Source organism: Nicotiana tabacum, chromosome 24 (genome assembly GCF_000715075.1).
Source record: "Nicotiana tabacum cultivar K326 chromosome 24, ASM71507v2, whole genome shotgun sequence".
Lineage (NCBI taxonomy): Eukaryota > Viridiplantae > Streptophyta > Magnoliopsida > Solanales > Solanaceae > Nicotiana > Nicotiana tabacum.
Genome location: NC_134103.1, coordinates 56,582,368 through 56,608,575, shown reverse-complemented (window position 1 = coordinate 56,608,575; position 26,208 = coordinate 56,582,368). Strand labels below are relative to the sequence as shown.

The 26,208-nt window shown below is 37.0% G+C and overlaps 1 protein-coding gene across 1 annotated transcript; it reads left to right on the top strand.

Moving 5' to 3' along the window:
• On the top strand, nucleotides 1–25,704 carry LOC107783596 (protein EXPORTIN 1A-like). Its single transcript, XM_016604575.2, has 32 exons — nucleotides 1–355; nucleotides 2,921–3,037; nucleotides 3,987–4,079; nucleotides 4,188–4,259; nucleotides 4,364–4,471; nucleotides 4,553–4,635; nucleotides 5,591–5,729; nucleotides 5,858–5,926; nucleotides 6,020–6,097; nucleotides 14,431–14,493; nucleotides 14,575–14,619; nucleotides 14,726–14,833; nucleotides 14,908–15,006; nucleotides 15,597–15,800; nucleotides 16,608–16,667; nucleotides 18,905–19,015; nucleotides 19,647–19,744; nucleotides 19,922–20,030; nucleotides 20,559–20,624; nucleotides 20,704–20,802; nucleotides 20,920–21,000; nucleotides 21,157–21,246; nucleotides 22,046–22,131; nucleotides 22,287–22,367; nucleotides 22,449–22,631; nucleotides 22,887–22,953; nucleotides 23,633–23,743; nucleotides 23,906–24,013; nucleotides 24,097–24,234; nucleotides 24,311–24,448; nucleotides 24,535–24,639; nucleotides 25,120–25,704. Exons 1-32 carry the CDS (start codon nucleotides 257–259, stop codon nucleotides 25,240–25,242), a joined length of 3,231 nt encoding a protein of 1,076 aa, XP_016460061.1. The 5' UTR covers nucleotides 1–256; the 3' UTR covers nucleotides 25,243–25,704.
• The last annotated feature ends 504 nt before the right edge of the window (nucleotides 25,705–26,208 follow it).

Genomic DNA, 26,208 nt, shown 5'->3' with positions numbered 1-26,208 from the left:
TAAAAGAGGAGGGAAGGGTTTAAACAATTTTCAAAGTCCCCCACCCCACCCACCCCCCTCAAAGTACCCCCTCGCTTTCTGCTTCAAATTGAAGCTGTCTTTTTTCGCCCCTTCTCCGTTCTTCAAACATACAATACAATAGAGAGAATACATGCCTCCTTCACTCTAGGGTTTCATCCGTACTGTTCCTAGGAGTTTTTAAACTTTTGGACTTGTAAATTTCTAGGGTTTATCACTCTTTGAAATCTCTCTCTCCATGGCGGCGGAGAAGCTTAGGGATTTGAGTCAGCCTATTGATGTTGCCTTACTTGATGCCACTGTTGCCGCTTTCTATGGAACTGGATCTAAGGAAGAGGTAACAACATATGCATTTGCTAACCCTCTTATTGCCTTCATTCTCCACTTCATTTGCTATGTGTCACTAATGTGGCTTAATTCTCCAATTTGTAATTTCCAATTGCTCACCAAACTTGTCACTTCTTGAGTTTATTTAAGTACAGTTAGCCACATGTTAATTGAAACTTCGGGGAGGAATGAAGACGTTTTGGATGGTTTGGTATGTAGAAAATTGTTTTACTTTATGGATTGGTGGTTGGATACAAAAGTTTGTGATGTATGGTAATTGTACAAGGTGAAAGATTGGGTATAATGAGCACCCAAGGATGTGGCCTAGTGGTCTGAAGTGGGAGGAGAACCATGAGGTCTCATGTTAAATCCCAACGGACGCAAAAAAAACATTAGATGATTTATTCCTGTCGCCTAAACCTTGTTGGCAGAGCTACCCAGTACCTGTGTTGATGTGAGATAGTAGATAACTAGATATCCAATGGAATAGTCGAGGCTAGCACAAGCTGGCCAATGGAGTATAATGATAGTGTTTTGAGGTACAAGGATAGTGTTCCACTGATATTATTGATTATTTGAGGGTTGACAAAAATGTCTGTGTCAGTTGAAGAAAGTGATGTGGAGTAGGAGTTTGGGATATTTATAAAAGAAAATGATTTCTTTCCCTAGGTGAATGAAGTCATTTTACTCTTTCTTAGGAAGTACTTTCCTTTGTCAAAATCTAAACACAGAAAAAAAAAATTTCACTGGAAATTCTTACTGATTTTTCTGTTTTGCGCTGCTAGCTCTGCATTTTGTTTCCGATTGAGGGCAAGGAGTTTTGTATTCTTTTGGAGCTGTTTATCTCTCTGTATCCCCCCTTTCACCCCTGCGGTTCATAGGGCATGCTTTCTTTATTTTTTTCTGGATTTGTTTTATAATTGTTCGTTTGTCTCAAAAGTTATTCTCTAATGTTTGTACCATCCTGAGAATCGTGAGTTTCAGAAGCTGCTTATTGACCTTCCCCTCCCTGCCCCCCACCCCCCACCCCCTCCAAAAAAAAAGGAAAAAGTAAAACTGAAAAAGCAAAAGACCACTAAAGTTTGTGGAGAGTCGGGTGAGGTATTGTAGTCCACAGACGTGCAATGAAGAATGGAAGCTTTGCATGAATGTGGTTCTGATGATGTGTTGCCATGATCCTTAACTTCGTTCAGCCTGAAGCTTTATGTGTGTGTGTGTGTGTGTACACACACAGATGTAGGAATATGAACTCAGAGACACAGTAGAAGGAAGAACATATCAGCAATAGATTCTCCATTTTGGAGAGTGATTAAAAGAGAAGAAGGGTTGAGATCTGTAGTATTTAGTTCTGGACCTTCTTTCAGAAGTATAGAATTAGGTTTGGTAATTCTAGGGTATGCATTAGTTACTCAGTTGGTGTATAATGACACCAACTGAGTTTTGGTTTTGTCCTCTTGAGCCAAGGGTCTTTCGGAAATAACCTCTCTACCTCTTCGGGGTAGGGGTAAGGTCTGCGTACACACCACCCTCCCCAGACCCCACTAGTGGGATTATTGTTGTTGTTGGTGTATAATGACAACTTGTTGCTAGAACACATCAGTGTACTTGCAATTCCAATCGTTCACGTATTCCGCATCCTATGGGCTATGGCTTTGATTGAAATTTGGAGGATAGTTTATTTTATCTGTATTAGGTGAGGTTTGCAAAATAACTGTTTACAGTCCATAGCATGAATTGCATTTCGCTCATTAGTGGCTCGGCTGCTCTAAAGACATGTATGATTATGTGACCAAGCAAGTCTACTTGTCGTGCATCACAGATTTGGGCTATTTTTTGTTCAGGGGGTTGTAGTCGGACCCAGTGAAAGGTGACATTTGGTGTTATATTGATATGCTAAGTCAATTTTCAAGTTTTGATATGTTTCCTGTTTGATTTGAATGTCATTAGAAGCTTATTGTTTCTACACATCAGTTGATATCACGGTAATTTTTTTTTGTCTTTAGTAGACTTATGATCTTAGATTATATCTGTTAAGAAGCAGAATGGGATGAAGGGGATAGGAACAGTTATGTCTCTGAATGGTCTAGCTAGAAGGCTGAGTATGGGAAAATTTTGGCTTGCAAATCTTGCCATATTAGCAACTAGGCTGAATGAGTTGACTAGAATAACAATTATGGTAATTGACCTAAGTTTCAGTCCTAGTAATGTAGTGACTATTATATCCACTTTCTTTTAGCAACCATTTACATGCACACGCACAACTTTTAGTAATTATTGGAAGTCAAGAAACTGTAAGGATACATACTCCCATATCAATATAGAGTATAAATTAATATATTTTCTGATAAAAAGTTAATATTTGCTTGAATAAAAGGCATTTCATAGATTCCTGAAAAAGAATGAACAACAAAAGATTCATTGGCCAAAAAGATCATATGTGTAGCTTGTTAATTGATTCCATATACCGTTTAATTATCACACAAATTTTTTAGGATAACTAGAATTAGCTTTAAAGCTGTTCTTGTTCCCCATTTTTACTTTGCTGTCGCCCACTTCTATCTATTTTGCTGTGTAGAGAGCTGCAGCAGACCATATTTTGCGGGACTTGCAAAATATCCCAGATATGTGGCTTCAAGTTGTTCACATTTTGTCGAGCACGCAAAGCCTGAACACCAAGTTTTTTGCTTTGCAGGTCAGTTTTTGGAAGTAATTCTATTAGTATTTCGGATATATAAGTTTTACTTGCATCTGTGTTTATGGGCTCTTTACCTCAGCAATTAAACATTTGTATATGTTCTAACTAATATCAATTTCACGCTTATAACTAGGGCGAGCATGTTTAATATATTTAATATATTAGATTTCGTTAATATAGTACAGACGTATGAAAAGTCGTAACTGAGTGCTAATCTTTGATCCAAATTGGATGTTCATATTTTATAGAGTATGTCTTAACTGTTATGATGATTTTAACAATGTGTTTCTTTTAAAAATGACATGTGAGTATAAAATTTACCTTTTGATTGTTTTAAGAATAGAAAAGAAAAGAGGTATAATGAAGTTGACATTTGATCACATCTAATAAAAGGGAAATATTCAATTTAGCATTGATGAAGAGTATTGCTTTTCTTGGTATAGTTATGTAAAGATTCAATTTTGCACTATATCACTTTTCTTGGTGTAGTATGTATTGTTGTTTTGAACAAAAGACAAATGACATTAGCATTTTAAGTCGTTGGACAGTGAGTATTAGAAGCGATTCAAAATTTTGATGTTTCGTTGTATTCTTGTAATTGATATTTGATATTCCTTCTATTTGTTGTTTGTCTTGGTTTAAGTTGGCATGATTTAAGATGAGAGCTAAGGTTGGAGTTCATTCTTTGATTGTGAAGGTAAAGGTAGGCTGTGAGACAACCCAAATTGTGAATTCTTCGGATGTCAATAAGTTTAAAATTGAATCAAAGTAGAGGAAGAAATTATTAAAGGATGCTTTAATATTGTCTTGAGAAGATGGATATTTTATTGACATCACTAAAACAGAATATGGCGACAAGTTCTCCGTATTTGCCCAAATTTAAAATTAATTGTTGGTCACTGTTTGACGGGATTAGTGGATTACTGTATTGGCTTCATACCTGCAGGTTCTAGAAGGTGTTATAAAATATAGATGGAATGCATTACCTGTTGAGCAACGAGATGGGATGAAAAATTACATTTCTGAAGTTATTGTAAAGGTATAACTACAAAATTGATTGTCATATTGGGGACGTTGAGTTGGATTTTCTCATTTCTACTGATTCTGTTAACTATTTCATGTATGTTTATTATCGTCTTGATCTCAGCTTTCAAGTGATGAAGCATCACTTAGGCGGGAAAAGCTATATGTTAGCAAACTAAATATAATTTTGATTCAGGTAATTTAAAAATTGCAAATACTGAGAGTGACTGTCACTCAAGCTACACATGATTTTAAAAGCTGTAAAGAAGGGGTTTTGTTCTTGAATATTTGCATCTGCAGATTTTGAAGCATGAGTGGCCAGCCAGATGGCGAAGCTTCGTTCCAGATTTAGTTGCAGCCGCAAAGACAAGTGAGACTATATGTGAAAATTGCATGGCCATATTGAAGGTCTTTGCGCACCTCTTTTCTTCCTTCTGGTGAAACTTAACAATCAAGTACACACTGATGACATAAAATTTTATTCTTCAGCTTCTTAGTGAGGAGGTATTTGATTTCTCAAGGGGCGAAATGACTCAACAGAAAATTAAAGAGCTTAAACAATCTTTGAATAGGTAGTTCCTGGTGTAATCGTTAGTTTTTCTATCCATTATTAAAGCTCGTTTGTTTATTTCAATCTAGCACATTTTTCATTTTAATATTTGGCTGATTGTATTGTATTATAAGATTGTGGATTACAGGGTGTAACTTGGAAAACCTGGTTGCACATGCTTATGTTTTGTAGCATAGGAATTATATGTTAGAGGAGAACATTTCTTCAGCGCTGGTTTTGTTTTAATTTTGGAATCTAGGGAATAAAAGAGAAAAGAAGAGAAAATAAGAAAAGGAAAAATGGAAGAGGAGGTGGAGAATATTAAAAACTTTCCTTGGTTTGGTTGGGATAGAAAGTGAGATGGGGAATAAGAGTTTTCCTCATTTTGTGAACAAGCTTGTGATTCCTAGAAAGAGATGTTTTGTCCTCTATATTTTTCATTCTCTTGCCATTTTGCCACCAAAAGATAGAAGAAAGTTTCCTCTCCTCTCCTTTTTCTCCTTTCTGAACTAAGCATAATCATGCTGAATCTTTTCATTGAATATGTAGTATCTGATTCTTGAAATTGGACTTGTGCTTGGTATGTGGTCTAATTTTTTGACATGCAGTGTTTCTTCTTCCGTTTAGATCTCTTTTTTAGTTTTGTGTTCTTTGTAATTGGATGCCATTGGAACCTGCTTTCCTTTTCTTACTATGCTTTGCAATTGGTTGGTTTTGAGACCTCTTGGATTCTAATAACAATGGTAATGAGGAATTGAAAGATGGTGCACACTGATGAATGAATTTTAGATTCGTTCAAAGGATTGATACAATTTTTAATCATTTCAGTTGCTTGATCCTTTAATATAACTATTATCTTGCTATTAAATAGGATTAAAGTTCTATTTTATATATGCTTAATACAAAATGCTTATATTCTTTGATATCAATATATTTTGGGATAAATTTTACTGATAGATTCTTTCTTCTGATCGCAGTGAGTTTCAACTCATCCATGAGTTATGCATGTATGTGCTATCAGCATCCCAGAGAACCGAGCTTATCAGGGCTACTCTTGCTACATTACATGCTTTCCTTTCATGGATTCCTGTGGGCTATATATTTGAATCACCATTGGTTTGTATTCCATTGCTACTTATTCTTTATCTTATTGATTGAAGCTTATCACTGTATATGTTACCTGTTGTAATGTGAATGTCTCTGAGGAATTTTTTTTTTGAAGTCTGTCCTGTTTGTTTTTACAGCTGGAAACACTGCTTAAATTTTTCCCTATGCCAGCTTATCGGAATCCCACTCTTCAGTGCTTAACAGAGGTATATCATGGGGATCTCCAGAAAAGTTCCTTTTTCTGATGCTTGATGTGAAGTGATTCAGGACACTTATTGGCTAGTTTGTATATCTAACAGGTTGCTGTCCTCAATTTTGGGGATTTTTATAACGTCCAGTATGTCAAAATGTACAATATATTCATGGTGCAGTTGCAGGTGAGTGAAAAGAAGTGTAGAATTTACTTGTATGATTTTTAATTGATCTAAGTCTGTCTGTAGCATTAATGAAGGAAATCTATGATGTGCAGCCAGGTGTTCAGCATTCCCTCTCCCTTGTTTTTCTTCTGACTTGATAGGAATACATAGACAACTCTACAAATTGTTTAAGCAAAACGTGGTTACATGGTTATGTGGTTTTTGTCCAAAGCTACGATTATTCTTTCTAACTTACCCAAAAAAAAAGACAAAAATTTCTATTATATTTGTCCTCCTTAACTATAGTTTACAAGAAATCATGGTTTTTTCTGGCCCAAGTTCTGTAGGAGATTTTTCCAAAGGTTTTTAAGCATTGAACCGTTGTTATTTTTGTGTGATTATGCAAGAGAAAACATGTCTTTCACTTCCTATTTGTCTAAGCAATCATACATGGTACTGCTACAAGCAATGACTCTCGTGCAGCTCTTGCGCCCTTGCTTCTTGCCTTTCTTGCTTAGTAAACCAGCATTTTGCTCTAGTATTTTCTTTTACCCCAGGTTTTATAGTTCAATTTCACTGATAGTTCCCGAAGGTGAAGTTTATCTTTGCCTTTCTTGCCTTTCTTTTTGTAGAAACATTTGTATATTTTTTACTTGAATCGATACTATTCTACAAGTTAAAATTTTAAGTGATGATGGATGTCAATCTGAAGCAACGCCGACAACTACATTTCATTCCCAAGCTTGTCGGCGTTGACATGTGAGTCTGCACTATCTATTTCACTCTATTTTGATATATTTCATGAGAATATTAAATAATTTGAGGTTCTGCATCACTAGACTCTAAATTTCCTATGACATACACATCATTGGACAAAGTATCATGACTAAGTGTTAATTCCAAGTAGTTTGTATTTCCTAAATGGTTCTTTTGTTTCCATTGATAATATTTTAGTTACATCTGCATGGATTGCTAGAGATTAAAGATCTTTTGAAGCAACTTCCTATAATGTGATTTTAGGTCTGCCCTGTTCTTTTACCTCATCTCATTTTATAGGTGTATGCTATTTTTTTCCTTATATCAGATTAGATCATTCCCAATCTTGTCTGATCTTGTATGGATTTATCAATTTTAGCATTTGCATTTTCGCAACACTCATTTTGTGAATAAGTTGTTCCTTAGAAGCTCGATACTCCCATATAGCATTGGTGGTCTTACAATCGTTCTATGGAACTTGCTTTCCACTTTTGTAGGATTCCTTATATCACTTACACTTCCGCAACATTTCTCTAGACCATCCTATTTTAATTATATATGTTACATCTTCATCCATCATACCATCTCCTGGAGTATAAAACCTAGATCTGATTTGATAGGCAAAGCAAGGTTCTGAATTTATTTGCATTTAGGCAGTGAATCTCATCTAATCTCACCTCAATACTCCTGTTCTTATGTTGGTGGAAAATGCAACGTGTATATTTTCTCTTACTTCTACTTATGCTAAAACTCCTACTTTCTAGAGTGGTGCTCCATAGTTCAAGCTTTTGATTGACACTTTTGCAAGTTTCATCATTTAACACAATAATGTTTTCAGTAGCGTACAATACATGCTCTCATCATGTATACTATCCATTAGCGCATCCATAACTAGGATAAATAGGTACTGGCTCATTGCAAATACATAGTGTAAACTTGTAGCTATGGAGAACTCCTATGTATCTCCTACTACTATTTTTACATGTGATGACGTCTTCGTACATATCCGTTATGAGCTTTATATACTTGATATGTATTCCTTTCTTCTCCAACATCCACCATGGCACTATAGGAACTTTCTTGGTACCTTGTCGTACATTTTTTCCTGTATCAGTGAATATGATGTATATGTGAGAAACCACGGGAAAAAAATATATTATTGATATTCGTTAAGTGTTTTACAATAGCCCTATTTATATACAATGTTTACATATACCTAAAGCCTTCTATACTAATTTGGGACACTATACATGAATTACTTCTAACACTTGTCCTCAAGCTGGTGCATATAAATTATATGTACCGATCTTGTTACATATATGACTAATACGAGGACCAGTGAGGGACTTGGTGAAAATATCTGCAAGTTGATCATTTGACTTCACAAACTTTGTAACAATATCTTCTGAGAGAATCTTCTCTCTAATGAAGTGAGCCAATCTCAATGTGTGTGGTCCTCTCATAGAACACTGGATTTGATGCAATATAAAGGGCATCCTGATTATCACACACGAGTTTCATCTGACCGATTTTTCCAAATTTTAATTCTTTGAGCAACTATTTGACCCAAACTAGCTCACATGTTGCAAGAGCCATGACTCGATACTCTGCTTCTGTGCTAGATCGAGCAACTACATTCTGTTTTTTGATTTTCCAAGACACCAAATTACCTCCTACTAAGACACAATATCCAGATGTGGAACGTCTATCAGAAGGTGACCCTGCCCAATCAGCATCTGTGTATCCAACAATATGCTCATGGCCTCGATCCTCGAATAGTAGTCCTTTGCATGAAGCTGATTTTATATACCGAAGAATGCGAACAACTGCATCCCAATGATTATCGCAGGGAGAGTCCATAAACTGACTTACAACACTCACATGAAATGAAGTGTCAGGTCTAGTCACTGTGAGGTAATTCAATTTGCCAACCAACCGCCTATATCTTGCAGGATCGCTAAGAGGCTCTCCTTGTCTTGGTAGAAGCTTAGCATTCAGATCCATAGGAGTGTTAACATGTCCGCAACCCATCATTCCTGTCTCCTCAAGAATGGCTAAAGCATACTTTCTTTGTGAATTAACGATACCTTAACTAGACTGAGCAACCTCAATACCTAGAAAGTACTTCAATCTGCCGAGATCCTTAGTCTGGAAGTGCTGAAAGAGATGTTGTTTCAGACTAGTAATGCCATCCTGACATTGCAGTAATAATAATACATCAAAATAAACCACCGGATAAATACACAGATTAGGAGTAGAATGCCGATAAAAGACCGAGTGATCAGCTTCACCACGAGTCATGCCGAACTCCTGAATAACTGTGTTGAACTTACCAAACCAGGCTCAAGGAGATTGTTTCAAACCATAGAGTGACTTGTGTAATCGACATACAAAACCACTAGACTCCCCCTGAGCAATAAAACCAGGCGGTTGCTCCATATAAACTTCATCCTCGAGATCACCGTGGAGAAAGGCATTCTTAATGTCCAACTGATAAAAGAGGTCAATGACGAACAACCACCATGGACAGAAATAAGCAAACATATGTGACTTTAGCCACGGGAGAGAAATTGTCACTATAATCAAGCCCAAATATCTGAGTATATTCTTTTGCAACCAAACGAGCTTTAAGCCAATCAACTTGGCCATCCGGGCGGACTTTGACAGCCTAAACCCAACGACAACCAATGGTAGACTTACCTGAAGGTAGAGGAACAAGCTCCCAAGTACCACTCGTATATAAAGCAGACATCTCGTCAATCATAGCTTGTCGCCATCCTGGATGAGATAATGCCTCACCTTTAGACTTAGGAATGGAAACAATGGACAAAGATGATACAAAAGCATAATGGGGTGATGACAGACGGTGATAACTTAAACCAACATAATGGGGGTTAGGATTAAGTATGGATCGTACACCTTTCTGAAGTGCAATCGGTGGACTAGGAGGAGCTAAGTCCGCAGTAGGTACAGAAGCTGATGCAGGACGTGAATCATCTGGGCCTGATGCTGGATGTGGCCGACGATGATAAGTCAAGAGTGGTGGTCCTGTGGCTGGAGATGTAGGCGGGGCAACCGTAGACTCCTCAGAAGTCGGTATAGGTAGGAGCGGTTGTGGTGGTACTGTGGATGTCGATGAGGATGTAAGAGGAGTAACACTAGATCCCTCACAGGTAGGTACAAGTAAGACCTCAGATATATCAAGATGATTAGATGAAGTAAAGTAAGGTTGAGACTCAAAGAGCGTGACATCTGCTGACATAAGATACGTACGTAGATCAGGTGAGTAGCATTGATACCACATTTGAACCCGAGAATAGTCAAGAAAGACACACTTGAGAGCACGAAGAGCTAATTTATCTTTTCCGGGAGCTAAGTTATGGACAAAACAAGTACTCCCAAAAACACGAGGAGGAAAAGAGTATGCGGGTGACCTAGGGACCGATACTGAATGTGGAATCTGATTCTGAATTGAAGATGAAGGCATTCGATTAATTAAGTAACAAGCTGTAAGAACTGCATCGCCCAAAAAACGCAGCGGAACATGGGATTGAATGAGAAGTGTGTGAGTAGTTTTAATGAGATGCATATTCTTTCTCTCTGCTATCCTATTTTGTTGAGTATATATAATACAAGATGTTTGATGGATAATTCCCTGAGATGTCATAAACTGCTGAAATTGAGAGGATAAATATTCTAAGGCATTATCACTATGAAAAGTGCGAATATAAACACCAAACTGAGTTTTAATTTCAGCACAAAAACTCTGGAATATAGAGAACAACTCAGAATGATCTTTCATTAGGAAATTCAAGTATATCTTGAGTAATCATCAATGAAACTAACAAAATAACGAAATTCTAAGGTTGAACTGACTCTACTAGGACCCCATATGTCAGAATCAACTAAAGAAAAAACAGACTCTGCACGACTCTCAGCACTATGTGGAAATGTAGCTCGAATATGTTTTCCAAGTTGACACGACTCACAATCTAATGTAGACAAACTAGACAAACTAGGCACCATCTTGGATAAACTCGGACGTCCTAAATGTCTGTGAATTAGGTCCGGAGGATCTGTAGTTGGACATGCTGTAGAACAGTTGGCGATTTAAGGTAGTAAAGTCCTTGTGATTCACGCCCTGTGCCAATCGTCTGTCCCGTACTGCAGTCCTGCATAATAAAAGAATCATCAATAAAATATATACCGCAATGGAGGGCACGAGTCAAACGACTAACAAATGCGAGATTAAAAGGACAACGAGAGACATAAAGAACAGAATAGAGGACATGGGATTAGCTTATCCAACTCCTTTTGCTTTTGTTTGGACTCCATTGGCTAGAGTAACATTGAGAAGAGATTGTGAATAAACAATATTTGACAAAAGTGACCTATTATCAGAAATATGATCAGAGGCGCCTGAGTCCATGACCCATGGTCCAAGAGTAGTAGACTAGGAAACACAAGCAAAGGAATTACCAACAGTAGAAGTATCAGTTTGAGCGACAGAGGCTACTTATGGAGGTGTTTGCTTAGTTGCTTGATACGGAAGGAACTCATTATATTCTCCTTCAGATAATGAAAACCCCTAGCTACCTGCAGTCTCAGTCTGAGCAACATGAGCATTTCTAGGTGGTCGACCATGCAAAGGGTAACACATCTCACGTGTGTGCCCAAGCTTGTTACAATAAGAACACTTTGGTCGAGTTCTTCCAAAACGACCTCCTTCTCGTCTATTATCCATAGTATGAGATGCTCGATTTTCTAATGTCTGGGATGCGAGAACAGATGAGTCAACTATCTGTGATGAGATCACTGTATGATTGGGCGTTGCAACAAGGCGAAGTAATCGAGAGAATAATTCATCAACTGTGGGGACAGTCGGACTAGCCATAATATGGTCGCGTACTGAATCAAGGTCATTAGGAAGTCCAGCTAGGGTAAGAACTAGAAACATCTTTTGTCGTTGCTCTTGTTGCTTTTCAACACTAGCAGAAATTGGCATCAACTTCTCAAATTCCTCCCTGACTGCCTGTACTTGCCCCAAATAAGTAGACATATCTAATTCCTGTTTCTTTAGATTTGTCATCCGCTATATCACATCATAGAAACGAGATATGTCATTAGTATATAAAGTGCGAGCCTTTTCCCAAACTAAATAACATGTCTGGAATGGACAAAACAAGGGCATCAACTTGGAATCAATAGATCGCCACAGGATACTACATAACTGAGCATCGATCTTCTCCCAACGTGCTTTGGCTTTTTCATCTCCTTCGCTAGCCTTTTTGGTTAAATGATCTCGAACACCTTGACCTTTACACCACAACTCGACAAACGAAGCCCAAGCTAAGTAGTTTGAACTTCCCATTAAAGGTTCCGAGGTAATCATAACGTAGAACTTCTAGAACTCGTGTTTTTAGACGCAAAACATCAAATCCCAAAGACATCGTTGGATTGAAGAGAGGTCTAGCAAATTATTACCAAATAATAGAAAGAATTAACTGTAACCCACTGAAATAGACGAAGGAAACACTGTAGTCGCTGAAAAATTTACTGTAGTTGCAGGAAAAAGCAGTATAGTCGCTCGCCGAAAAAAACTCAAAGTGATCAGAATAAAACGAAAACAAACAAAAACAATACAAGTGAGGTCGGATAGCAGGTGAACCAACTGTTCTGAAGGAACTTTTTCAAAAAATGGCCGGAAGTGGTCGTACTCGTCGGCGCGTGAGCTCACGCGCTCGCCTGAACCCTAGCTTCTGCCGGGGCGTGAGGGCGCGTAAGGCGGCTGCTACCGGAGAGGTTGATTGGGGTTTGGTCGCCGGACGATGACGGATCTTGTGATAGTGTTGGATTTTGCACAATACTGACGAAGAGAGAGATGACGCAAGACAACCGTGAAAAGTCGCCGGAAAATTGTGGCATGGTGACTTCTAGCTCTGTATTCTTGTTCCCGGATGTGTCTCACCACCACTACTCTGATACCATGTGAGAGCACGGGGAAAAATATATTATCGATATTCGTTAAGTGTTTTACAATAGCCCTATTTATATACAATGTTTACATATACCTAAAGCCTTCTGTACCAATGTGGGACACTATACATGAACTGCTTCTAACAGTGTAACTGCTCTTTCCTCTCACTGTAAACTTGTGTCAACATTCTGAGCCAAACTGGTGCATTTGTTGTAAATCAAACCGGTTCTCTGTCATCCTCAAGTTTATGTTTTACCACACTTTCTTGACGTTGATCAGTTCTTTCCATGATAGTTCGCAACATTTTGAATATCTTTCTTTGTTCTCATCTATTGGAATTAAGGTACTACTCTTCCTCCACTCGTTTGGCTTTTTTCTGCTCCTCAATATAACATTGAATAATTTGGTAAAGCATATTATTCTAACTTCTCCAAGACCATTCGTACAATATAGGATTACTATTTGGACCTTAGTCCCTTAAACCCTCATAATTTTTCATTGCACCCTTTAGGCGTTTACTTCTTCATGCTTGATTCTACGATGGTAGCTAAAGATTCTGCACAGACATAAAGGCATGGGCATATTGGGACCTGTAAAGTTATCCTCATATTTGAGTTTGAATGGTTGATCAAAATGACCTTTCTATCTCTCCTTGATCTCATTATCTCCTGTCAAAACTCGTTGGGAAGTGCCTTTTATAAATTTAAACGGGTAACTCTTTATTCCTAATCTCTTAGTCTTGTTAATTTATACATTTTCTTCTCCCTTCCTGTGTCACCAGCTTTTGGTAAAGCCATCTAGGGCTTCACCTTGCACTTTGCTAATAGTCTTGCTAGCTTCTTTCTTGGTCCTCTTATAATCTTCAAATGTTTTTTGCGCCTTCTGCCTTTAGTAATTTCTTATAACACTCCTTTTTGGCGTTAATAACTTTTGGCATCTCCTCATTCCCCACATGTTTCTTATGGCTGACGTCTTGGGCCTAAAGACACATCTAAAAATTCATTCTTAATGCAACCTGACATTTCCTTTCACATGGTATTTGCGTCCTCTTCTGAGTACCATGCTCCCTCCTTTGGTAAATAAGTTTGAATGATAACATTCAGCTTGTATGGTGTGGAGTAGAAACTTCAGTTTAGAAGAGTGGACAATGTTGAGGATCTTGAGGGAGGTAGGATAATTGAGTATGAGAAAGATTTTTTTATAGTTATGTGTAGGTCAAACGTGGTACTGCGGTAGCACAAAGGCTACAAGCCATCATTCACTTGTTATTTGAATTGGAGCTGTCTTCACTTTCTCACACATATCTTCTCTGTATGCTTGCTTGTGTCCCCTTTGTCCATGAGTAGTTGCTATGATGAGTCTGAGCTTGCATTTCAGTCAGTTTATCTGAATCAGATCTATTTAACATGTCAAAAGTTACATTAATTTTGATTTTAGAGTTGGCAAAACTGTGTAAAGATTCAGTTTCTTGGAACATAAACATCCTAGCGTGTGGATGACCTTGATTTTTCTGCCGTCCTTGTTGTTAGTAGTTTGTAGAGTTTTTTCCACCATACCTTGTTTGAGCCATCTGTTTCTGTGATAATAGTGCTCATATATGTTGATTTTTCTTCCCATCTAGACTATTCTTCCTCCCAATACAAATATTCCTGAGGCATATGCAAATGGAAGCAATGAAGAGCAGGTTTGTTAGTTGCAACGAATGATTGGTCACTTAGCTTGTGATATTCACACGTAACCTCATCTCTCTTTCCTTTTTAACCAGGCATTTATTCAGAATCTGGCGCTGTTTTTCACATCATTCTTTAAGGTAAGTTTCTTCACCTTTTGATTTGGTGCATAGCAGCCTTGATTTTACCAGTTTTACTTTAGAGATATTAGTAAGCATATTCTCTAATGAGCTGCTTCACGTGCAGTCTCACATACGGGTGCTAGAAACGTCACAAGAAAATGTAAATGCCCTCCTACTGGGGCTTGAGTATCTAATTAACATCTCATATGTGGATGACACTGAGGTTTTCAAGGTATTACATCTACTTTTGGTTCTTGATAAGATATCTCTTAATACGTGTCTCATTGTTAAGCTGTAATTGCACAGGTTTGCTTGGATTACTGGAATTCCTTGGTTCTTGAATTATTTGAAGCACATCATAATCTAGACAAATCTGCTATGACTGCAAGTTTGATGGGGCTTCAGGTATGACAAGTTACTTGAATCCCTTTTGCCTTCATGGAGCGCACGCACGTGCTTCAGGGCTATTTAGCCTCGTAGGTTATGTACCCTAATTATCAAGAACATAAGTGGATATCATTTGTTGTGCTTTGGTAGGAACACCTATAGGTTACCAGCAAAATGCATTTACTTGGATGAATTTGATTAAATGCCCTTATCTCATAGGATTAAAATTTCCCACCGGATGGGCTTGTTAATCTGTCTGTTTGTTGGTCGTCCTCAAGAGTGTCATACTTGGATCAAGTCTTATTCATCCAACTCCCTCCTTTTTGGAAAACATATGGCGTCTATACAAAAAAATATGTTATTAAGTGGGTGATTTGCTTGCTATTATTGACAGCTTGGTATTATGTTGGAAAGCTTTGATGCCATTTTAAGTATACTTCAAAACCCTTTTTTGGCACAGTAAGAAAGAAGGATTCCTTAAAACTTTTTGCTAAGAATAGGTTGCTATTGCCTATTTGGATTATTACTTGTTAGTTGTGTATTTCTCATAGTTGCATGTCGGTTTCTATAAAGCTGCTAATGTGCTAGTTTTTGTGTTGAATAAGCAGATACCCATGCTTCCTGGTATGGATGATGGACTTGGTGCACAACTTATGCAGAGGAGACAACTTTATGCTGGTCCAATGTCTAAGTTGAGATTACTTATGATCTCTCGGATGGCAAAACCTGAAGAAGTTCTCATTGTTGAAGATGAAAATGGGAACATTGTCCGTGAAACAATGAAGGATAATGATGTCCTCGTGCAATACAAGGTCTTCTATCTCTTTTTAGAATAATCTGTTAACTCACATAGGATGTTGCATGCGTCGGATTAAACTATTTGTAAATGTGGTTCTATAAATTGTATGGATTATGATAATTGAAAATCTGATATGAGCCAAGATAGCCTTCATGCACTTTAGATGTCAATTGATGGCTGCTCCCACAATTGGGCGGCTACATGTAATTTGGCCATCAATTGAAGACTACATGTAGTTGGAGGCTATATTTGTAACAAGTGACTACTTAGATTCCTAGGTCTTTAGCTTAGGGGTATTTAGGTCTCTTGTTAGCTAAATACCCTCCTAGTATAAATAGCCCTTAAGGCCTTCATTTTTTAGTGAGACTACTTTTTGTTTGATAATGTATTCTCTTTGAGAGAGTGAAATGGTGATGGTCGTTGTTGAACACAACTTGCAAGGGTGTTTTCAAGTGGATTTCTTCCACTTGAAGGTGTCCTCTAGATTAGGTTCACTTTGTTTTGCTAATTAGTGGTTGGTCTTTATCAATTGTTTCTTAATTGCTACTGTTGGGTCTATTCTCAATTTCTATCCTTTTATCCTCGTTTCTTTAATTTCTGCATTCTAATTTGTATCAAAATCTATCTTTTTTGCTGATAAATTAGTGAAATTGAAAAATTCTTTTTGGAAACTGTGTTTCTGTACCTGTTATTTTTTCTGGGCCGGGTTTGAGGAGGAGGTGTATTGCAATAATTGACTAAAGTGTACAGAGCTATTACACGTTTTTGGGTTGCGTATTCTCTATTTGTTTCTCATTCATAACAATGTCTAATGCTGCAGATCATGAGGGAAACATTGATCTATTTGTCACATCTTGATCACGAAGATACCGAAAAGCAGGTGTGCTTCCCTTAAAACTATCTTCTTTGAAGTATTAAACTTGTCTTTGGCATGCTGAAATTTCTCAAAAGCATAATCACTTGTAATTTGAGAAAGGTTAATTTCCAGTTGAGTGCTATTAATTGTTCATTGTGGAGGTGGGTTCAATAGCTACCCTAAAGCTCCGGGCGTCATTTGGTTGATGTATTGGAATAATTAATTTCAGTATAAAATTCTTCATAAGAATACAGTGTTAGTTTGCCGTATAAGGAAAAATAATCGCCGCATAACTTTAATGCACCGTTTGGTTTACAATATTAAAGAATCTATGTATTATTCTGTGCACGATAGAATGTGAAATAAGGATATGTGTATTAGCAATGCCAGGATTAAGCTATTTATAAACAAAAATGCCCTTTTAAAATAAGTTATTTATGTATAACAATCTGTTCATTATTAATCACCGCATAGCAGTTTCTTCATCATTACTTTATAAAAACAAATTCTTTATTATTAATCATCGCATAAATGATCCTTGCATTATGATCCCCACATAACTAGTATGTGAACCAAATGACCTGCTACAGTCGTTTTGTTTAAGGACTAGTTATGTAGGGATTATTTATAAGGATTGTGATGCGCGGGCAAACAATGTGCAGATTGTGGTACGACGAATAATAATGTAGGTTTTGTTCTATAGTGAGTAATGATATTGAGATTGTGTTATGTAGGGATTGCATACTTAAGGGGCATTTATTGCTAATACATGTATTCTTGTTCCAATATTCCGTCTTGCATTAACTATTAAATAGGCTCCCACATAAGTAGTAAGCACCATTTGTTCACTTAACGGGTGTCGGAATCTGAATTATGCAAATCTCAGTCTATTAAGTGCATTTATTTTTATCCTTCCACAATCACTTATTAGCTTGTGAAGGTTCAAATCATTCATATCTTGTACAAAGTCTTAAAATCGTTAAGATGTGTACTTAAACATTCTTGTTGATGTAATCTTTTACTATATTTATTACCACCATCAATCACCACCACCATCGCCACTGTCGGCCACCCCCACCCAACCACCCTCGCTGACCTCTTCCACCACCAGCCACCTCTACAACCTGCCATTATTTTCAACCACCACTAGCAAACCATTTCCACCACCAGGCAACTCTGACCACCACCACCCACCTCCGACCGCCAGCACCACTATCCACCTTTACTACCAACCACCACCATTAGCCACCAGGATACATCTATCACCTCTAGCCACCATTGCACAACCACAGCTCCTAACCATCTCCACCAACTATGACCACTGCCAACCATCACCTTACGACCATCATCGCCAATTACCCAGCTTTTAGAGTGTGATTCATCAAAGAAACAATTTATACAACAACACGTAAATTTTGTAGTTTCTCTAGTATTTTGTGGATATAATATTTATTATTAACTTATTTGAATTCTATATTTATTAGTTTCTAAACAATAGACACATTCAGATTTTGAGAAAACAAGCAGTTTTAATTGTCCAATGTTCAAATCTAGATACAATGTCTTTATAATCAAGGATATATTCAGGTTCATACATCTTAATAAAGACAAACGGGCCCTATTAATGTGCAGTTTAATACTGTAAACCAATTGTTGCAGTAAATATGCAGTTGACCAGAAATCAGTTGTTGTATTATTATGGAAATTTTACGTCACAAATCCAATAATTTATCTTATATGACATTCTATGCTGTAATTATTCTTTTACGTGGCCAACCAAATGACCTTTAGATGAATGGTATTATCCAATGATGAGTAAAATTACTCAGCAAATGAACGCATCATTGTTTACCGACTACTTTGTGTTGGAAAACAGGTCTGATTTGTTCCAATAACTTATCTGTAATTTGTTTTCTTATTTTTGCAATTTAGTTATAGTTTTTGAGATGTTTATTCCTTAAAATTCAGCACAATTTAATTGACAAGAGCTAAATGCTGTAGACTTAATCAGCCTTTAATTTGAAGTGTTTGATCTAATTAGTGGCTCCTTTACCATTTCAAAAACAAAAAAAATTAGTGGCTTTTTCTGAGATGTTAATTATAGATCTGTTCTGTTTTGGGATTCATAATGTTCTCTTATGCTTATTATCATTGCTGTTTTTTGTAGGTTAGGGTTTCATGAAATTTTGTCTTGTCATGTGATGTGACTGTGCTCTGTGATTCTGGATTCATAAGGTTCTAATATGTTTGTATTGCATCAGATGTTGAAGAAACTTAGCAAACAACTCAATGGTGAGGACTGGTCATGGAACAATCTAAATACATTGTGCTGGGCAATAGGATCCATCTCTGGGTCTATGATGGATGAGCAGGTACACCTTATTAGTTTTTCACTTTGAGTCAGAACTGTATTATATGAGTTTCACTGGTTTCAGACCTCAGTCATATGATTTTCATTGGTGGATTTCTATTTTTACTTTTGGACAAGCAACCTCTTTTTTATCATATCCCTTTTGTTTGTTTGTTTTTTGTGGTTGTACAAGAGTTAAGTTAATTCAGTTAGAATGAGAATGTCTGATTGGCCTTTGAATTCAACCTTATTTAATGGTAGGTGCTCTTATCATCTTTCCTTTTCTTCGTAACAGAAGGTTGTAACTAGTAATGAGTGCAAACCTTCAGTTTTAGTGTTATTTTAAAATGTTTGAGGCTTGTAATTAGTAATGATTGTAAACGTTCGATTTTAGCGTCCATTTGAAATGCTTTTCCAAATAATATCAGTCTGTGCACATTATACAGGCAACAATTTGGCTGAAAAAACTGTAATAGCAGTATAGCACGTGTAGAATTTGGTTTATTCGTTTGGTTGCCCTTCAATACCTTTATTGACTCTTATTTGGCATCTTTCATTTGATTGATTGATAGGATTTCACCCTTTTATGTCATACCTTTTCCTATACTAAGATGTCTCTTCTTCACTACTTCTGTTGAGTTATCTATTGACAGGAGAACAGGTTTCTGGTGATGGTGATACGTGATTTGTTAAATCTCTGTGAAATTACCAAAGGAAAAGACAACAAAGCTGTAATTGCTAGTAATATAATGTAAGAATAAAGTTCCAATTGTCACTTGCTTTATGTGGTTACTTAGCAGTTACAAATGTAACTTTTGCTCACAATGTGGTTTATCCTTAATTTTGATAGTGTTTGTGGCCTATCAGTAGCCTGAATTCTTTCTGCTATATGGTGCATGGTTCATGACCTTCATTGGTCCATTGCCAGGTATGTTGTTGGGCAATATCCAAGATTTTTGAGGGCTCACTGGAAGTTTTTGAAGACGGTTGTGAACAAACTGTTTGAATTCATGCATGAATCACATCCTGGAGTGCAGGTTTTGTTTGGCTTCTTTTGAATCAATTCAGTTGGCTTTCTACTTCTTTGTGATTCCTCCTTGCTGGAGTCTTCTCTTCTATTCTATACTAGCAAATTTGATAACTTAAGGATTCCCTCATTTGCTAGTTGTAGTCTTTTTGTTGTTCTTAGACTCTTAAGTCTTTTGTAATACTTTAAATTGCACAATGGTTGAGTGGTTGGTTCACAATGATTGTTGTGGTAGTGCCTGTTAAGGGGTAATCCTGAAGCATCTAATGCAATAATACAGAGATGGTATCAGGAATTTGATGCCCCAATTAGAATTTGGTTATTAATTAAGTGATGGAATGTGTCAGGCACTGATCTGTCTGTCCTGTTTATGGTGGAGGGGAGGGTGGCTTGCATGGTGGGTTTTTATATCACCATGTGGTCTAACACAGGATTGAAACCAACTATTTCTTTTCATATGCTTTTTAATTTTACCTATGGGTTACTGAGATAGCATCATTTCTGGTATTTTGGATCTTGACTCTCTCTTATTCCATAGGATATGGCATGTGATACATTTTTGAAAATAGTCCAGAAGTGCAAGCGCAAATTTGTTATTGTTCAGGTAAGAATATTGTCTCATGTATCATTTTTCTTAGAATCTGAGGAATAGATATTATAATGTTTTCTTTCCTTGTTTCCAGGTTGGAGAAAATGAGCCATTTGTTTCTGAACTCTTAACTACTCTTCCGACAACAATTGTAGATTTGGCGCCTCATCAGATTCATACCTTTTACGAATCCGTAAGGACTTCATTCTAGAAATTAAGTTCTCGTGATAAGCTTTTGCTCGTTTGATCCCTTATTCATATAAAATTGCTTATTTTGTAATGATCGGGTGTATCACTGTCATTTGTTTAGGTTGGTCAGATGATTCAAGCAGAATCAGATCCCCAAAAAAGAGATGAGTATTTGCAGAGGTTAATGGAGCTTCCGAATCAGGCAAGACCCACACAATATGATTCAGATTGGGAGTTGGCTTCAAATGCTCTCTGTGTTTTTTATGTGTTGACAATGTGCTAAATTTATGGCTGTACTTTAAATATTCTTGGAGTTTACACTTCTTTATCACTTATGAATACCTTTTCTCTGGGCTAGAAATGGGCCGAAATTATAGGACAGGCACGGCAAAGTGTTGATTACCTGAAAGATCAAGATGTTATTAGAGCAGTGTTAAATATATTGCAGGTATGTTTCTTATAGAAGTTAAAAAATGTGGTTCCTTCTCAATATGTATCAGTTGCCATAGTGGCGCGTTTTGCTGATTGCATTTTCTTAAAACTGATATTCCCCTTTTTTCAGCATTCAGTATGGGATTTGAATTGTAAAAGTTGTGTATAGAGAACGTCCATTTTCTCCTTCCGTGTTATATGTTCTGCAGAATGACTGGTAGTGTATTTCCAGTGAATGATGCATAAAGACCTCTAATTCATTCTCAAACATCTATGTAGCAAGTGATCCTCATGCCAGTTTCAATTTAACATCTCATTCAAGTTCTACCTTGGTTATGTGGTAAGCACAAAAATGTAGTGCACTTTTGACACATTAGGCTCTATGGGAATCTAATGGATTGTATTGAACACAATATAAGTTCTACATTATGATTACTAATGCTGGCCTTTTTTAGTACTTACATGCTCCTTTTCATTTTTTTCCGAAATTTGTGTAAACAAAGGTTCTTAATTCTGGAAATATGTTTCTTTTTGTTCTCAAAGCAAGCAGTATTCCTGAGTCCAAATTTGTAGAGGATGTTTGTTTTGTACTTTTGTGTACCTCCTTGGCACATTTATTAATAAAATCTTTATCTTTAAAAAAGAAAAAATCGTAGTTGCTTTTATAGTTGTTGGATTGGTTAATATTATTTTAAGAATCGATCTTCACATTTTCTATTTCATATTTAACGATTTTGGTAAGAACCAAACTTCCTTCTGTTTGAAATCTCTTATTCTGAGCATTTGCTTCCGTGTTTTTTCTCTTACCTGTGCAGACAAATACCAGTGCTGCTAGCTCCCTTGGGACATATTTCTTGCCTCAAATTACTCTCATATTTCTGGACATGCTCAATGTTTACAGGTACATCATTGGTTGTGTCCCTCTTCCTTTATCTTGTTTGGTTATTCTATGTTATATGATGTGGGCCCTAATTTGGTGTTTCAATGTTCATGTTGCTGCTTCACTTAGTGAGGTTTTAGTCGTTGGTTTTTAATGGCGAGCTTTTATAACTGCAGAATGTACAGTGAGCTGATATCAACAAGCATTGCACAAGGAGGGCCCTATGCATCTAGGACATCCATTGTGAAACTTTTGCGGTATGGTCTATTTATTTAGTTTGTTCCTTTTTTATCCAACTTTTTGTCATGCATCTCACTTTGGGTTTTGATGAGAGACAGCTCAGTAAAGAGGGAAACGTTAAAGCTTATTGAGACATTTCTGGACAAGGCTGAAGATCAACCACATATTGGAAAGCAATTTGTGCCGCCCATGATGGATCCAGTTTTAGGTGACTATACGAGAAATGTTCCTGATGCCAGGGAATCTGAAGTTCTCTCTCTTTTTGCTACAATTATAAACAAGTAAGCTACTCTTTCTCCTTCCAATTGGCACTTTATAGCGCAGAAAGATTAACAATAGAAAATTGAATCTACCTTATTAGAATGAACCTTCCCACCCCAAATGTTAAATGTGGTGGTTTGCTCCCATATGAATTACCTGCAGCTTTTCAAGTCACACTGAACAGAAGTGATGTCCATGAGTTACTGCTTTATACTATTTTTGTCAGTAATGGCAAACTATGCTAAATTTGCTTCTCTATTTTCTTCCTTGTGTAGGTACAAGGGTGCTATGATAGAGGATGTGCCTCGGATATTTGAAGCTGTATTCCAGTGTACTCTGGAGGTTAGTGAATTGTGCGGTAAATTTGTATGTAGTGTTTGTCTTTACATCGAGGAGTACTGAAGCATTACATTAAGCTACAAAGTGCTATTTGAAGCTATATGAGCTTTCTGTTGGCTGATTTTTGTTGCGGAACAATGAGAGAGTTTACAGATGTATGATTTTATTGATACCTCTATGTGCATTAATTGGAGTGATACTGCTCATATTCACAATCTTTCTTATTTATCAATTGCTTGCTTTGTCTTCAACTGCTGCTTCATCGGTTGATTTTATTTAGGATATATGACTAGCACGGAGCCATTGAAGTTTTTCTGCAGAGATATATGCATAGATGACAGACATGTCTACCAACTGATTATTTTTTGGCCTATTGCAACTCCGTTCGTTCCCATAGTCCAAATGGTTTTCCATTACTGGCTCATAGAGTTCACATACACCTAAGAAGAGCTGATCTCTCTTTTTTTTTCTTTTTTTCCCCCTTTTTTGGGAGTATTTAACTGGTCATATCATCATGATTTTCTTAGTTAAGTTAGTTGTGTCCCTTGAACTAAATGGCAAGTTGTAAGGATATAATGTGCCCCACCAGCACAAGGCTATCTAGTTGCTTTATAGATAATGTGATTTTTGTGATAACTATTAGGGAATTATCAGTTTGATCAATTGGTTTACTGGACAACAGATGATCACGAAGAACTTTGAAGATTATCCAGAACATCGGCTCAAGTTCTTTTCGTTACTTCAGGCAATTGCTACACATTGTTTTCCTGCTTTAATACGACTATCAAGTGAGGTATGCGATCCCATGGCTAGTTCTTGGTGTAGTGTATTTAAAGCACCTTTTTTGTATATTCAAAGCACTTTTCAGAAATACATTGATATGGCTGTCATTTCTTTCTCTAAGTTTATTTGAGCTTATGCTGGATTTTGATGTTTTTTCCTGATTGATGATCAGCAAGTAAAGCTTGTTATGGACTCTATTGTATGGGCCTTCCGGCACACTGAGAGGAACATTGCTGAAACTGGGCTTAACCTTTTATTGGAGATGCTCAAGAATTTTCAGGTGCTTCCTGATTATTGGCCCATCTATAATGATTTTTCGTTCTCTGTGACTGGGTGGTGTAACCATTTTCTATCTCTTGGCAGGTATCCGAGTTCGCTAACCAGTTTTACAGGACTTACTATTTGACAATTGAGCAAGAGATTTTCGCTGTGCTGACGGACACATTTCATAAACCTGGGTTTAAACTGCATGTATTGGTGCTACAGCATTTATTTTGCCTGGTATGTATCTGCCTGACAAAGTGCTCTGCCCAGTTGCATTAGCATGTACGTCACATTAGTGTTATTCTGGTTACAGGTTGAGTCTGGCATGTTGACTGAGCCTCTATGGGATGCATCAACAGTGCCTTTTCCTTATCCAAATAATGCGGCATTTGTCCGTGAATACACCATTAAACTTCTTAGTTCATCATTTCCAAACATGACATCAGCCGAGGTGAGTAAAACCTTTTAGATGATGTTTCTCATATATTTTGTGGTGTACGTTATGCCCTAAATTTTAGAACTTCTGTTCCTTTTCAGGTTACCCAATTTGTGAGTGGGCTATTTGAATCGACGAATGACCTGCCCACATTCAAGAATCACATAAGAGATTTCCTTGTTCAGTCCAAAGAATTCTCTGCCCAGGTTATTATTTCATGGAGACCTTTAAGCTTCCAATCACCCTTAGTTTCTGGCGGGGTTTTGTGTGGTGGGGTTGTCTTCCATTTTGCTATCCTCTTCCAGTAAATTCATTACTAAATACGTATATGCCATTAATCTAGTGATTGAAATTTGTGTTTGGCTGGTGTGTGTTGTTTTCAATCTCTAGCAATTAATGTTAACTGCGAAAACCACATTTGGTACTTGATTTTGTTTGTGTAGTCTTATTCCTTCTCCTTTTTGGGGTTGCAAAATTGTGGGACATGTATTGCTTCCTCGACCTCGAGGGATGGAATAAGCCTGTCAAGCTATTCCATATTAACTTAGTAGCAACGAAGCTGTTAAATCTCTAGCTGTTCTGTTTTGGACCTCTACTTTTATCTCTCTTTTCCTTTTTGGTCTTCTGTTTTACTTTTTTGGATTCCTGATGTTCTAGTTTCTTCAATATGTTGACTTGATCTGCAGGACAACAAGGACCTTTATGCTGAGGAAGTTGCTGCACAGAGAGAGACGGAGCGACAAAGGATGCTTTCCATTCCAGGGCTTATCGCACCGAATGAGATACAAGACGAAATGGTGGATTCATGAAATGGAGAGTTTGGGCAGAAGCTAATTTGATTCCATTAATACCCAATAGGTGGTTTGCATTCATGGCGTTTGTTATCATGAATGATCCTGTCCAGCTGATCCTAGTTTTTTTATTTTAGTTCTCAAAATTTTCTCACAGTAGATAACACCACTCTTTCATGGAACATTGGCTCATCTTCCAAGGGAAGGATTGACTGGATGTAGAGTATTTAGATCCTAATGTAGGGAATATATCTACAGTGTACGGGTTATAGTTCCAGCTTGGGGTTTGTAGATCCATAGAGGATTCAACAGATTTTAATTGGCTTAGTAGTTTACAGCCATTGAGAGTAGTGTAATATATGCAGGTATTGGCCGGTTGTGCATAGATCATTTTGTTTGTTGGTGGAAACATTGATGTACGTCCTAATGGATTCAGAAGTATGTTTTTTTGCTCGTGGTACATATGAATCCTTGGTTCAACTCCTCTATTTACCAAAGGATTCTCTTAAATTTCTTCTACAGATTCAGGTATCTTATAATATGACACATTGATGCGTTCTCTCTATTTACACATTGATACGTAAAACAACAAAAAAAACCCTAGTGAGTTTCCACAAGTTGGGTTTGGAGAGGATAGTGTGTACGCACATCTTACCCCGAGAGGGAAGAGAGGTTGTTTCCATGTAAAACAAAATTCAAAAACTAGAAAAGAAAGAAAAGAGCAGGTATTATGATATAAAATACAAGAGTCGACAAAAAGGATGTTTTATACACCCGAAAACTTAAGATACATGCTATAGACCGCCATATTTTTAACAAAAATGCTATCACTACTGATGCAATTGAAAAAGAAAAAGAAGAAAAAAAAGAAAAAAGAACAAACAAGAAATTTTATGTTAGAGTTGACAAATAGAGCAATTGCTGCTAACAGAAACTGTATGTGTTCTAAACATGTCTCTGTGTTCTTGCAGGGCGATCAAGTAG